At 44.2% G+C, this 13,979-nt stretch overlaps 1 protein-coding gene across 1 annotated transcript; it reads right to left on the bottom strand.

The window, feature by feature from the left end:
• On the bottom strand, positions 1 to 9,551 carry BTF3 (basic transcription factor 3). Its single transcript, XM_075932253.1, has 6 exons — positions 9,172 to 9,551; positions 8,650 to 8,718; positions 4,515 to 4,628; positions 4,109 to 4,310; positions 1,116 to 1,172; positions 1 to 397 (listed from the first exon to the last, which is right to left on the bottom strand). Exons 2-6 carry the CDS (start codon positions 8,716 to 8,718, stop codon positions 351 to 353), a joined length of 489 nt encoding a protein of 162 aa, XP_075788368.1. The 5' UTR covers positions 9,172 to 9,551; the 3' UTR covers positions 1 to 350.
• Between the last annotated feature and the right edge of the window lie 4,428 nt (positions 9,552 to 13,979).

Here is a 13,979-nt window from a genome sequence, read left to right as displayed (position 1 = left end):
TCTATTTTACATCTTTTATTATATGCCAAAATCCACTAAAGCCAGGTATTTGCTTGTATACAAGTCACTCAAAAAATTAACTGTGTAGGCAGAGACGGTGTTAGCAATTTGATTTTCACTTAATTTTTAGGTTTGTTCAGTTCAACCAGGTTGCAAAGATAATGTTGTGTACAAGCAATAACTGAAAAGAGCTGCAAAGTTCAAGGAGTTTCAAATATTACAGATTTTAGACCTCATGAGATCAGTAAACATAATACAAAAAATTACAAATAAAAGCAGTTACAATATAAAATAGCAGCTCCATGTAGCTTTTTCAAGTTTTAAATTTTATTCAGAAAGTGACATTTAGTTCAGTTTGCCTCATTCTTCGAAGCTTCATCAAAATTCTCAACAAGATCTAGAAAGAAAGAAAAGTACACACTGAAACCAAAGCATCAATAAAGCATCTTTTTCACATTGTCAAATATATCAAGTCAGACAAGATTTTACTTTAAAGTCAATTATTTTAATTGTGAGAGGTTATACCGTTAGCATTTACAAAGAAACAATTTCTGCATGAAAATATGTCTCACAAAACTCTGGGGTAGATGAACTACTACCATCATATGAATGCTGTCTTCAACAGCCAATGCTGGACTTAGCAGTTAAGTGTGTTATACCATACAAGTATGGTATGACATGAAGAAGGAAAGGAAGGAGAAGTTTCTTCTGTACACTTGTGGTATGTTTTAGGCCAATTCTTTGATCACATATACTGACAGTATGTAAAGTTAAAAACTTGCAGATACAATTATTTCTACAAAAGCAAAAATGTACTGGACTAAGCCAAAAGCCTTATTAGTCTCATACACTGACAACTGCTAATTCCAAATACTTCAGAAGAAGGTGTAAGAAATTTCATAGTTCTCTACCACAGAATAGCTTCCCCAAAGGGAAATTTAATAGTTAGTGGTTGACTAATCCCCTTACCAGTTTTTCTTTCCCAAATTCTCATTGTCACACACTTAAATCCTTTTTTTAAAATCATACTAAATTCTTGGCTTCAATTCTACATTATGTATGTATTTTATGGGGCAGTAGACCTTTTCATCAGTTTCTACTTTCTTTGTTCTTACCTGGAACTTCATCATCATCCTCCTCTCCAGTAGCAAGTGGTGCTTTTCCATCCACAGCTGTAATTACATAAACTTGTAATTTAAAATAGACCTATTATTTGTAAAAATCTCAAAATTAAGCGATTATTTTTGGAATAAAGCCCAAACTGCGGTTTTAACGTTCACTTGAAATACATAGTAAGCAAGGGGAAGTGTGTCTGATGCAAGTTTATCACGTAATTGTGAAATAACACCCCAGCAAGTATATATTCTTTTGGCTACTTCATATCTCTTCACAAGAGGACACATGCTACAACAATTTTACTGGTCAACTTATTACAACAATATAAGCTTCTTTCAGTTAAGGATATGCAGCCAGACGCACAGGATTCCCCTTAATTTTAATCAACATTACAAATTAAGCAGCTTGTGTGAATAATAATTTTGATCTACAAATGCAAAAACTGGGCTTTTACCCAGAATAAAATACTATCTTGAGCTATTGATAATGCATTTGTTCTATCCCAGACTCTAAATTACAGAATGCCAATTGTGCTTATATATGGAGACCATAAAAAGAGAATTTTTTAATAGTTTTCTTAACTCAAATTTCTGAACACTTTAATGAGCCCACTCTTCACCTGGAAAGTCTGGAAGAGTGGGATGACTTCACAGCAGGTCTCAAAAAAATAAAATAAAATAAAATAAAAATCACTAAATCCTCCCTTTGGGAAACCAAGGTAGGAAGTGAATTCAAGCCCCAAGCAAATATCAAGAACATCCTGCATCAGAAGCCTTCTGCTATTTAAACCAGAAAGGAAACTGTTCATTCAAATATCCCACCTCAAGAGGGGGGAGGGGAAGAGAGACGGGGACAACACATTCTGGGTTTGATCGTTCAAAATCAAAATCTTAAATCAGTATTGAGAACAAGCTACTAGGGAGTCAAAACTTGACAGCTTACATTCATACTAGGGATGTAACAGTGTAGTCAATTAACTGATCAATCAAACAAAAGCTGATCGGTTAATGTTATAGACAAACACACATTCTCCCCCCCCCCCACCCACCCACCCACCCGTAAATCTTTTAGCAGGCTGGCCAACAGCCCGAATCAGTCCTGGCTCGCACCAGGTCTGGAACCTACCCCCACTGCAGCTCTGCATTTAAAGTGTATTCAGAGACAGGCAGACAGGCAGCCCAGCTCAGTTCTGCCTTGTACCAAGTCCAGGAGCTCAGCCCTCCCTCCCTGGACAGGGGCTGCTGCCAACCCACAATGCTGCCTCTGTATCAGAGACAGCAGCATGGGGCAACAGGCAGCCAGTTTGCGAGGGCTCCTCTCTCAGACTGGCTCCCCTCCCAGACCAGCTCTCTCCTGGCACCCCACGCTGCTGCCTCTGATACAGAGCCAGCAGCACTGAGTGGCACGGGGCTCCTTGGGCCAGCAGCCAGTGCTCTCCGGCCTCATTCATCCACCACTGGGGACTATAGAACAAATGAGTAACTGATAAGAATTAATGAGCATAATCGATTATTCAATTAACCATTATTTAACATCCCTAATACATACACCAGGGGCTCCTTGCATCTTTTAATTCCCAGTCACAAGCTCTGTGCCACCTTCCCCCATCACCTATTTTTCCAAGGAGTCCCTGCAATTCACCCTAATCTTCCCCCTGCCAAGAATTGCTGTGCCCTCATCCCACACCAAAATCCTGAATTCTGGCAGCTCTGTGCCCCCTTGTACACCTCTCCCCCTATGGCAGGGGTTCTTTGTAGCCTCCATTCCAGGATCCCCTATTCTCCTTCTCCATGCAGAGGCCCTGTGTATACTTCTCTTCTTCCCTTCTCCACCTGCACATATTCCAGCCTCCCCATTCTGCCCCCTTTACAGGTGTGGGGAGATGGTTCCTGGGGAGGCTTTTAAGCTGGCTCACTGCAAACACAGAAGCAACAACAGGGAAGGGGAGGGAAAAATCCGGTTTGTGCAGGGAGGCGGCTTGAAACAGAGGCAGCAGTAGGACCATGTACGTTAACCCATAAGCCCAGGCTGATCAGTTAACCATCATACCAGGTCCCTCATTCTTTGCCCCATGGCTAGGGCTCTGTGCATGCCTCCATTCCCACTTTGCCCCCATCATTTTAATTCTGTCTGGGACAGAAGTCATTTAGGGTGTCAACATGTTCAACTCTAATGGGAGGATAATGAGAAAAGAAACCCTTTAGTTGGAAAGTGGTTGGTGGCGCCCACTAACAGTGGACCCGCTCCAGCTCCAAATATTGCTGGAGCATGGGCACCAGGAGCCCACACATCTCACCGCCCATGCCTCTGCTCTGCTGGCTAGCTCTTTTTCAGAGGGGGCGGGGGAAGTGCCAGCTCCTCGGGGAACCCCTAGTTTTGCTCCGCAGAACCCCAAGGTTCCACAGAGCACCAATTGGGAAACACTGCTATATGCCATCAGAGGGGATCCAGTAACCTCCTCATCCACATCAGAATTTACAGCAGAAAACAGCAGGGAATCACTACCCTCCTCCAACCATAGATCAGACAACCGTAACTCGCCAACCAAAAAAGGGAGAAGAGAGCCCAGTTGGAGCAGACTTGATAATCTTAGGCCAAGTCACTCCAAATACGGAGCCAGCCCGAGCTCTCCCACACCCCCTCCAGCCTGGGGGGAGGGAAGGAGGACAGGGATGAGGCTGTGGTGCAGCAGCCCCATCTCCCCCTGGAGCACTGGGGAGGCCATGGTGGAAGCCCTGGCTTCCAAGCACTGGGCAAAGGGGAAGAGATAGAGTGATGTCCTGCATCCTGCCTGTCATCCCGCAGGAAACTTTTTTAAATCTAGAGAGATCATAGGAAACAGATGTACAAATAGGATCAGCAAATTAAGTAACTCTTGATTACATTTATTAGCATATGGGAGGAACAGTAAAACATTTACTCTTGAAGTTTAATGCTGTGATTCAAATAAACAGTGTAAATCTATTAAAAACATAGTGAGGTTACTACTTACGTTGCTTGGGTAGAGCCTCTGCCAATCTCCTCAAGCTAGTCAGACTGTCAGCTCCAAGCTGGTTTAAGATGCTGGGAAGCATTTCTGTCAGCTGCTTTGTCTCAGCATGGCCTGTGATAGTGAAAGTATTAGCAGCCAGAGATGCCTGAACTTTAGGATTGTTGAAATGGATGACTGTTCCCTGGTTGGTAAACATATTTACCTGCAAGAAAAAGTTAAATCATATTGAAACAGTTAAGTTTTAAACAACAATTTCATTTCAATAGAAAACTTAAATAAGTAAACCTCTTGTTCAAGTGCAAGTCTTACTTGCAACATTCTAACAGTTGCAGAGTATTTTTAGAAGTAGATATAAAAAAAAAAATCTCAAAGACTAGTTTTAGGTTTTTTTCCATAAAACAGTTACCTCTTCAATACCAGAGATGTTGTTGACTCCCAATTTCTTCAAAGAAAACTGAAGTTTCTTGTCATCTGCTGTAGCTGTTCTGTGGACAACCTTCTTCTTTCTGCGGGCAGTACCCTTTTTAGAAAAAAAATGCATGTTACACACATACTTGTACTAGATCAGTTTTCAAATTAATTTCACACATCACTCACAGGAGGGATGACAGTGTCAAAAAATAGGAATTTGTAAATTTGATATCTATCTTGACAGTTAAGTCAACATCAGGGGCTGAAGATTTCAAAACAAAACAAAAATCCCATCTTTGCACACTTTAAAGATCTGCCATGTGTACTCTATGGAAAGTCTATCAAATCCTCTTTCCAAGAGGACCATTTCTAGAAAGGAGATTAAGAAACCTAGAAAGTTTACCAAATTATATCAAAATTCTGACATTTTTATAATTTAAAATTAAGGGATAGACACTCGAAGAAGATATATTTTAAATAAAGGAGAGTATAAGAAAGATTTCCTCCAGTTATCAGAAATCAAAAAGTATTCATCAGAAAGAAATGCAGAAATCCCAAGAACAGTAAGAGATGATACAGCACTACACAGGAATATGTCACTCAGACACAGAGAAACTTGCCCCGAGCAGATGATGCCTATGTCTAACAGAGATTAAGATCTGTCTTCTGTTTCGGTAAATAATATATTTTACATGTCAACAACAGTACTATGGAACTGAATTCTAGGTTGCACCCATTTACTAAGAAGTCACCAGCAGAGGAGTTCTTTTGTTGAGGGGCCAACTTTTCCCAAACAAGGACTCTAGCTTTGTGCTTTGTTCTTTGACAGGGGCAAGACAGCAGTTCTCTACATCAGCAGCAGTGCCACTTTTTGGCTTCTAATACAATCACAAAGCATCAGCTGCCCTTGAAGAAGAGTGCAACAGCTGCTGGCTTTATTCACCTTGTTCCTTGTCCTCCTAGGCTACATCTACACTGCAAGGTTTCTGTGCAAAAACCTGCAGAGCGTCCACACCTCAATGCCCTTTTGCGCAAATACATCGGCAGTAAACAGCAGAACAGAGGCCTTTTTCCGGTGTAGGTAAACCTCCTTGTCCAAAAAAGGACTGGTGCTCTGATGGCCATTCTGTGAATTGCTATCAGAACTTTCTCGCGCAAGAGTATCCATGCAGTGTGGACGCTCTCTTGCGCAAAAGCGATGAGCTTTGAGGCATGGACGTGCTCTTGCGAAAGAATTTTTGTGCAAAAACTTCTTGTGCAAAAGGCTTCTTGCACAAGAAGCCTGCAGTGTAGACGCTGCCTCTATCCAAATAAAAAACAGGGATGTGAAAGGTGCACTGGTGGGGACTGGAGCTACTCCCCACCTGCCATTGGCAGGGGGCTACTCCAACTTCGCAAGGATTCTGCCACAGACAGGGGTTGCGAGCCAGCAGCTAGCCCCAGTGTGGGGCTGGGAGCCTTGCAGACTGGGAACTGCTCCAGCTGGGCTGAAGCAGTCTCCTGCCTGGATCCTGCTTGGTCAGTTAACTGGTTAAATGTTAGGTAACTGATTAACTGGGTTTTTACATGTCTAGCAAAAACTCCAGCTTCTTTTTAAATTGTTTATGGAGAAAGGTCTCCCCAGGATGGAAAAGCTGGTATAGAAAGAACAGTAGTATCCCCATTAAGATGGAACTCTAGGAAGGAATCTCATCCTGAAACTCTTTTCCTGCCTAGAGTCTGAACCCAGCTCACTTCAGCAATTTGAAAGTCACACCAGAAGAGTGACCTTTCATGTAAGGAGTAACTAAAAAAAAAAGCTTTTATCAGCCTGGCAGGACTACATTATTATTTTCAAAACAGAGCTTTTTAATAGCTTTAGAAAGTCATGCCTTGCATGAACTGGACCAAAAAAGGGTCTGCAGAGACATCTACCAACTTACCAATTCACAACAGGTTACAACGTGTCAAATTCATTTGGAGTGACTTAGTCCATAACAAAGTAGGGATGTTAAATTTAGATAAACTGGCTAATCGAATAGTCAATGCAATTTGTATCAACTATTTGATTAGTCGATAAGAGCTGTTGCTACATTTTAAAGGTGAAAGCACTGCAGGGAACATTGGGCCAGCTGGAGACTCAAGCAGTCCCGTTGGCCCTGTGCTTCCTGTAGCCTTTCAAAGTGGCAGTTCTGCATGGAGCTTGGGAGTTCCCAGCTGACCCCAGGCTCCACATGGCGCTGCCACTTTGAAGCACCTTCTTCCCCCCTTCTCCCTCACTTGTTGCCTCTTTTTGATAGAGGCAGCGGTGGGAGGAGGGAGGGAAGGAGTGACAAGTGACTAGCTGACTAATCATTCACATCCCTATCAAAAAGAAAAAACTGTACATATTTGATTGAGTTGTCTGCCATCTGAGTCTCATACTTTATTTCCATTAAGTGGATAGCAGCTGCTTTCATCTTTACAAATTTGAAGATTACAAATCTGACACTAAATCCAACTTGAACATGCTGAGACATGCACAATACATAGGGCTCCACCTATGTATTAAAGATGAGTGGCTGCTACAGACTGTCTGGAACACTGAGAAATGCATCTGAGCAACCCTGCCATAACATAAAATGTAAAAAATTAAGTGTCTTTGCTAAATGGCAAACTACATCCTAGGCAAAAAATGTAAGTTATAATAGGGTCATCCAGTGGCACAATAAACCTGAAACTTCAACCAAATAAATTGAAAGAAATTTTACTAAAGCTAGAAATGGAACAATTCACTGAAAGCGGTCTTACAAAACAGCCTTGAAAATGTTCTAGTCAAGGTACATTCTATTCATGATTAGCTAAACTAATTTTTCCCTAGGACTAAAATAGTACTTTTACCAAGTGAGTGAAGTAGAAATTTGCAATAAAGTACTTTAGACAGTATTAGACACCATCAAATCCCAATCTATTTTAAAAAACAGCAAATTCAAGCACTACCTCCTGCCCCAATTCTCCCATGCCAATTTGAGACTGTGAACTGTAGCATTTCTAACATTAATTAATCTTTCATTGTTTTCAATTATATTCACAAAGCAGCTACAAGTCTTACAAATGCAGTCAGTTTTCTTAACACTACAGTGCACAAACTGTAATCTGGAGAAAACTAGGTGTGCACGTGTACGTGACTAGAATAACGTCTACAGCCAGCTCTGCCACATCAGGTTTATCCGGACCAAGCATGTAACCAGAAACACAAGTCTCATTAACATGACACAACCATTTGTGTGCTTTATAAACCAGATGTAATTGTTATGTTACTTAAATGATTCATGCAGAAAAATCCCATTTATTTCATTATAATCTGTATATCTACACAGTCCACTATCTGAATGTTTTATTTCATGATCCTGCACCAAATGTTATAATACCCTTCCTTCAAAAGGAAGACAAAATTTGTCTTTAAAGAAAGCTCTACAGATGTGTTCCCTCAAAGGTGAGTGTATTACATAGCCTTCAACAGCTTCCCTCCATCACTTCTAGGATTTATACTGCACATGTACAATATCACAGTCAAGGTAATATGCAGTTTTCCTGAAAACCGCCCTTAAAATGTATTGAAATGATTTTTTTAAAAGCTTACATAGTTAATAGTTGTAGATTTAGGTTACAAACAGACCTATTTCAAAAACTAATTGCAAGTTTGTTTTTAATTCAGCCAGCATGAATCCAGAAATGTTTTCCTGTGCATCACTAACATCAAAACAAGGCACTTGTTCCAGTATCTGTGGTATCTTTTATGAAAGCACCTAAACTGAATGTATATTTCACTTTTTAAAATCCCAAGGTTGTCTAAATTATGAGCTACACAAACTTTTAGTGAGAGTTGATCAGGCTTACTTTTGCCAGAGGTCTCCAAAAATCAATTAGATGAATTTCCATTCTATTTTTACTGCTGACCTAGAAGCAGATACTCACACACAATATACATACACAAGTAAAACAGGCTAGATTTCCAAGGCAAGAGATTGCAGGAAAATATATAACTAACAGATTACTGCATTAGTTAGAGAACATCCATACTTTGCCAAGATAAAACAGTACAGTTAGACAGATCTGAAGAGCCAAGCGTGCTGCTTTGTGCCCATTCGCATGGAGTAGCTGTGCTTTACCTTTCCACCAATGCGCACTTGAGCCTGGAGTTTGGCTAGTTTTTCTTGATTCATGATCGTTTCTTTCATCTAAAAAGAAAGGACAGTAAGGCCACCTCGCACACCGCTCCGCTCGCTGGGGGGGCGGGGGGGGGCTCCGCGCGGCAGAGTCTGCAATGCGGCCAGGCCCCCGCTCTCTCAAGAGCTAGGAGAGGTCTCCCTTGCCCCCACCTACCATTCCGGCCGCACCCCGGCGAGGGGGCTTGGGACAGAGGCCGAACCAGGGAACGGAGACAGGGGCTCGAGATCTCTCCTTGGGGACGGGACTATTTACTCGGCGCCCAGTAACTCCCACCACCGCCGCTCCCAGCCCTTCCCCGGCAACAGGGCCAGGCCTCGCCTCCCCCCCGCGTATCGCTCCTCAACTACAGAGCCCTGAGCGGCCTAACCCGTCGGCGTCTTCTCCCCCCTCAACAACTCACAGGCCCGAGTCCAGCGGCGCGGGCCGAGACAACCCCTAACCGCCCCCAGGCCCCTTTGTACCTTCCCGGACGGAAGCGGCGCTGTCCTAGCAGGGGACAGGGCGAGGAGCCGCGGCGGGGAGCGCGGAACCGAGCGCACACACGCGGAGGGGCGCAAGATGGCGGCCGGAAGGAAGGAAGAAAGAGTAGGGGGCGGGGGCGACGAGGCCGACACCCAACGTCCGACGCGCGCGCTCCCTTCGTGCCCCAGGCAAGGAACGCGGCGCGCGCTCCCCGCGCTAGGGAGGGCGGCGGTGCGTGAGGCCGCCGGGCAGAACCGAGCCGCTGTGGAGCTTTCTGCGCTGGCCCGCGCCCTGGTGTGGGAGAGGCGCCGCGGTGCTGCCTTGGCGCTGAACAGCGGTTTCCTTTTGGTGCGCGTGGAGGGTTCCTGAATCCCGTTCTCCTGTCGCTAGACGCAGCTGCGCGCTGCCCTTGGCTGGTGTGATGGGCTTGCCTGGTCACCAACCAGTAGATCTCAGGGGCTCTAAGAGTAGCTCTGGAGCCCTCTCTGAACTGCGCACCTGCACAGTACATGTACATTAGAGTTCCTCATGTAATGTAGGCGGGGCTTCAAGGAAGGGGCGGGGCGGTAGATCTTCGCCTGTTCTGAGACTTAAAAAGTGATCTTGGGTGTAAAAAGGTTGGAGACCACTGGGCTAAAGCCTTGTGCCTGTCTTCAGCGTTCCCCCTTCCTGTTGGTGACTCAACCCCGCAAAGCGCGCTCTGGCCTAGGTGCCTGTTGGAAGCGTCTGAAGAAGTGGGCTGTGCCCACGAAAGCTCTTGATACCATCGATATGTTTTGTTAGTCTCTAAGGTGCCACCAGACTATTCCTTGTTTTTTGTTGTTGGATGTGTGGCTGGCACAACTGGTGTTCCAAGGCTGCTGGGTCCCATCTGCCCCAGGCCAGGATCTGGCTTTACGTGTGTGTCACTTTAGTAATACCATTAGGAAAAAACTAAGTGCATAGGAACCTGCAGAATCTGGAAACCCTGCGTGGGCAATGGTAACAAAATGCCTTGCAGGCCACACACAGAGCCTGATGGGCTAAATGTAGCCCGACTGGCTTTGCTTACCACTGTTCTTTAATTAACTCTCAAAAGAAAAAATGATAAAAGATCAAAATGCCCTATCACCTGTGAGTAAATGCTTTTCACAAAATAATCACTATCTGACCTCTTATTCCTCATCCTCAAAGGAAACTTGCACAACACCTTTGAAAAGTGAGCTTGGAAACTGCAGAAAGCTATACACCAAGGCTGTGTCTAGACTGGCAAGTTTTTCCGCAAAAGCAGGTGGTTTTGCGGAAAAGCTTGCCAGCTGTCTATACTGGCCGCTTGAATTTCCGCAAGAACACTGACGATCTCGTGTAAGAAATCAGTGCTTCTTGCGGAAATAATATGCTGCTCCCGTTCAGGAAAAAGTTCCTTTTGCACAAAAGGGCCAGTGTAGACAGCTCAGATTTGTTTTGCACAAAAAAGCCCCAATCACGAAAATGGCGATCAGGGCTTTTTTGCGCAGAAGCGCATCTAGATTGGTACAGACGCTTTTCCACAAAAAGTGGTTTTGTGGAAAAGCGTCCATGCCAATCTAGACGCTCTTTTCCGCAAATGCTTTTAATGGAAAACTTCTCCGTTCAAAGCATTTGCGGAAAATCATGCCAGTCTAGATGTAGCCCAAGGGTGGGCAATAATTTTGGAAGGTGGGCCTTTTCACAAATTTCAGAAGTGGCTGTGGGCAGACCCAGAATGTGCGGGGCCTTGGGTGGGGGTTTTGGAAGGGGTGGGGTTGAGAACTACCCTGCTGGATACAGTAGCCTTATTTTCTGAACCAGCTGGAGATAGCGAGACTGATTTAATTTAAATTATGGAACATATTAAGCGTTTTCAGTTTCTCATATTATTTATCAAACTTCATTTTAAATAAGGTAAAATATTATGTCCAACACAAGAGGTTTCAATGTTTTCTTTATTTATGGCAGGCTTGGGGAACCCTTTTTGGGACAGGATTACTGACCCACAAAAAAATCAGTTGGGGACCACACAAGTGAGAAGCAAAAATATTCCAAACCCCCCCACGCTCACTGATGTGGCCCCAACAGACACCTCATGCCTCTGGTGCCCCAGCCTTACAGGCTGACAGGAAGGGGAGAGGGGGAACTGAGGTTCAGGGCTTCCCATAGACCAGATTTACATTTCTGGGGTTCTAGAGTTAGTGGATTTTATGGACCTCCTTAGCTCTGGGGTAGAAACAAAAATGTGGGGTACAGTGCATGAGACAGGGCTGCCAGCAAGTAAGATAGGAATGGCATGCAGAATCTGGGAGGGAGCTGGGGTGCAGAAGCAGGTTGGGAGTAGGATGTCTGGCCAGGTGAAGAGAGCAGGAACAAGGGAAGGTGCACTGTGTGGCCTGGAGAAAGGGTGCAAGAACAAGGGAGGGTGTCGGAGCAAGCTGGGGATGCCGGGTCTTGGGGGAGGGAGGAGGAAAGTGAGGAGCTTGCAGGGGGGTCTGGACATGAAGTGGAACCTTACCTGGCTTTGTGCCCCCTTGCAGCAACAGCTGCAGCCATGCTGTCCCAGCTGCCCCAGAAGGAGACCCCGCTGCTGTGGTAGCCATATCGTCCACAGGGCTGGCCCTGGAAGCTGAAGGCGCCACTGCTGCAGCCACGCAGCCCTAGGCCAGCCCTGGAGGCACCGCAGCCATGCGGTCTGGAGCCAGCCCCAGAGGTGCCACTGCCGCAGCCACACGGCCCCAGGCCATCCTAGAGGCTGGAGGTGTGGCTGCCAGGACCAGTGCTGCCACAGGTATGCAGCCCTGGGCTAGCCCTGGAGGCCGGAGGTGCTACTGCCGCAGCCATGCAGTCTGGAGCTGGCTCTGGAGGTGCCGCTGCCACAGCCATGCAGCCCTATGCCAGCCCCAGAGACCAGAGGTGCCGCTGCTGCAGCCACACAGCTCACCCAGGAGGCAGCGCCAGCAGCAGCAGCGCCTCCGGCCTCCAGGGCTGGCCCTGGACCGCATGGCCCGCTGAGGAGCCTCAGCCCCAGCGCTGCCTCCACCCACTATAGCCTAACCTGCTGCAGGAGGAGGGAGTTCTCTCCAGCAGCTGTGCAGGGGAGGAAGGGCAGGGCTGAGTTCCTTTCGCCATGGCAAAGTCTTAGGTGAGCCAAATCTGGCCTGCTGAGAGGCTTTTGCCTACCTCTGCTATACACAATGGAGTTGGCAGAGACACTGGCTTTATGCCTACAATCCTCCATTGTCTTATGCCTTCAAAGATATTAATTGGTCACGTCATTGTCCTACAACATGTATTCCATATGGTTAACAATCTGCCCTACCTTGTATTCAGGGACTATAACACAACTGTGTCACTAAAATCTGGGCCGATGTTTTGTAAAAATCACTGCAAATTTTGCACTATATACATTAGTAATGTTACAACATTAACTTGTCCTGTAACTTTGATATCTTTTTTGATGATGCAGATAAAACCATGTGAGGTTCTGATTCTGCAAAGATTTAGACCAGTTTTACACTATAAACCTACATCAGTATAATGTCACTCAATGGTGTGAAAGATCTACACCCCTGAGCAATGCAGTTATACCAGCCTAACTCCTGGTGTAGACAGCACGATGTCCACAAGAGGGCGCCTTCCCTTAATATAGCTTACTGCCTCTCATGGAGGTGGATTAGTTAGGTTGATGGGAGTAGCTCTCTGGTCAGCCTAGAAGTGTCTTCACTAAAGCAGCACAGCAGCACTGATGCTGTTTCTGTTTTTTGTGGAGCTGTGCTTAGCAATGTCCTTTACTTTACTCACTGTGAGGGAGCGAGTGGGACAACTTACATGATTAACTGGGACTCATATGAGTTGATTCTATAGGACTATTCATCATGCATAAAAATAAGCATTTTGCAGAATCTAGGCTGATGTTTTGTAAAATTTGCTGGATTTTTTGCACTATATACATTAGTTATATTACAACATTAACTTGACCTGTAACTTTGATACCTTTTTTAATGATTGTTTACCAGGAATTTCATGAATAAATCAATTTTTATATTTGTTGTTAAAATAAACCATGTTTTAAAAGAACACTATAAAAATTTAGCCCCAAATGTAGATTTTTGTTTGAAAAAATAATATGAATATAAAATTATATAATCCATTTTTTAAAATGAGAATTTGTTTTTGTTTTACATTTAAGCATTTTCCTCTAGTATTTCAACAACAAAATTGTTGCTCAGGGCAAGTCTATACTTAAAAAGCTGCAGCAGTTCAGCCACTGTAGCGTTTAATGAAGATGCGACTGTCACTACACTGACACCTCCATGAGAGGAAGTAGCTACATCACAGGAGAAGCCCTCCTATCTTTATAGTGTGGTCTACACTGGGTGTTAGGTCAATGTAACTACATCATTCATGTGTGGGGATTTTTCATACCTTCAAGCAACATAGTAATACTGCTGTATAGTTTAGGTAGGCCTGGCCTTAGTGAACATTGAGCTAATGAATGAGAACTCTGAAAAGTAAAACTAACTAGTAGCCTGAACTGGCATATATAATGCACATAAACCTGAGAGTAATTTTAATCATATGAATAGTCCCATTGAAATAAATGAAGCTATTCAGGGTACAAGCACTACACTTTATAAATAGCATTAACAGGACAGAGGTCTTAGATTTTTTTTAAAATGTTAGTAATAATTAATGGTATTAATAATATAGATAAGGATTTTTCCAAGTATGTAATACTATTTATTTTGACAATATCCCTTTACTGTGTTTGAGATGGATATTATTTTGAAATCAGGGCACCTGGGATCAAAACCAA

This window comes from Pelodiscus sinensis, chromosome 6, assembly GCF_052426305.1.
Source record: "Pelodiscus sinensis isolate ZL-2025 chromosome 6, ASM5242630v1, whole genome shotgun sequence".
Lineage (NCBI taxonomy): Eukaryota > Metazoa > Chordata > Testudines > Trionychidae > Pelodiscus > Pelodiscus sinensis.
Note: the sequence above shows the minus strand (reverse complement) of the source record. Positions and strands in the feature narration are given on the sequence as shown.

Excerpts from the sequence above, each read along its gene's own strand:
- BTF3 (XM_075932253.1), bottom strand. The coding sequence starts at position 8,718 with ATGAAAGAAACGATCATGAATCAAGAAAAACTAGCCAAACTCCAGGCT. Across the intron at positions 4,311-4,514 it reads ACATCTCTGGTATTGAAGAG|GTAAATATGTTTACCAACCA; the intron begins GTAACTGTTTTA and ends TTTTTCTTGCAG. Across the intron at positions 398-1,115 it reads GGATGATGATGAAGTTCCAG|ATCTTGTTGAGAATTTTGAT; the intron begins GTAAGAACAAAG and ends CTTTCTTTCTAG.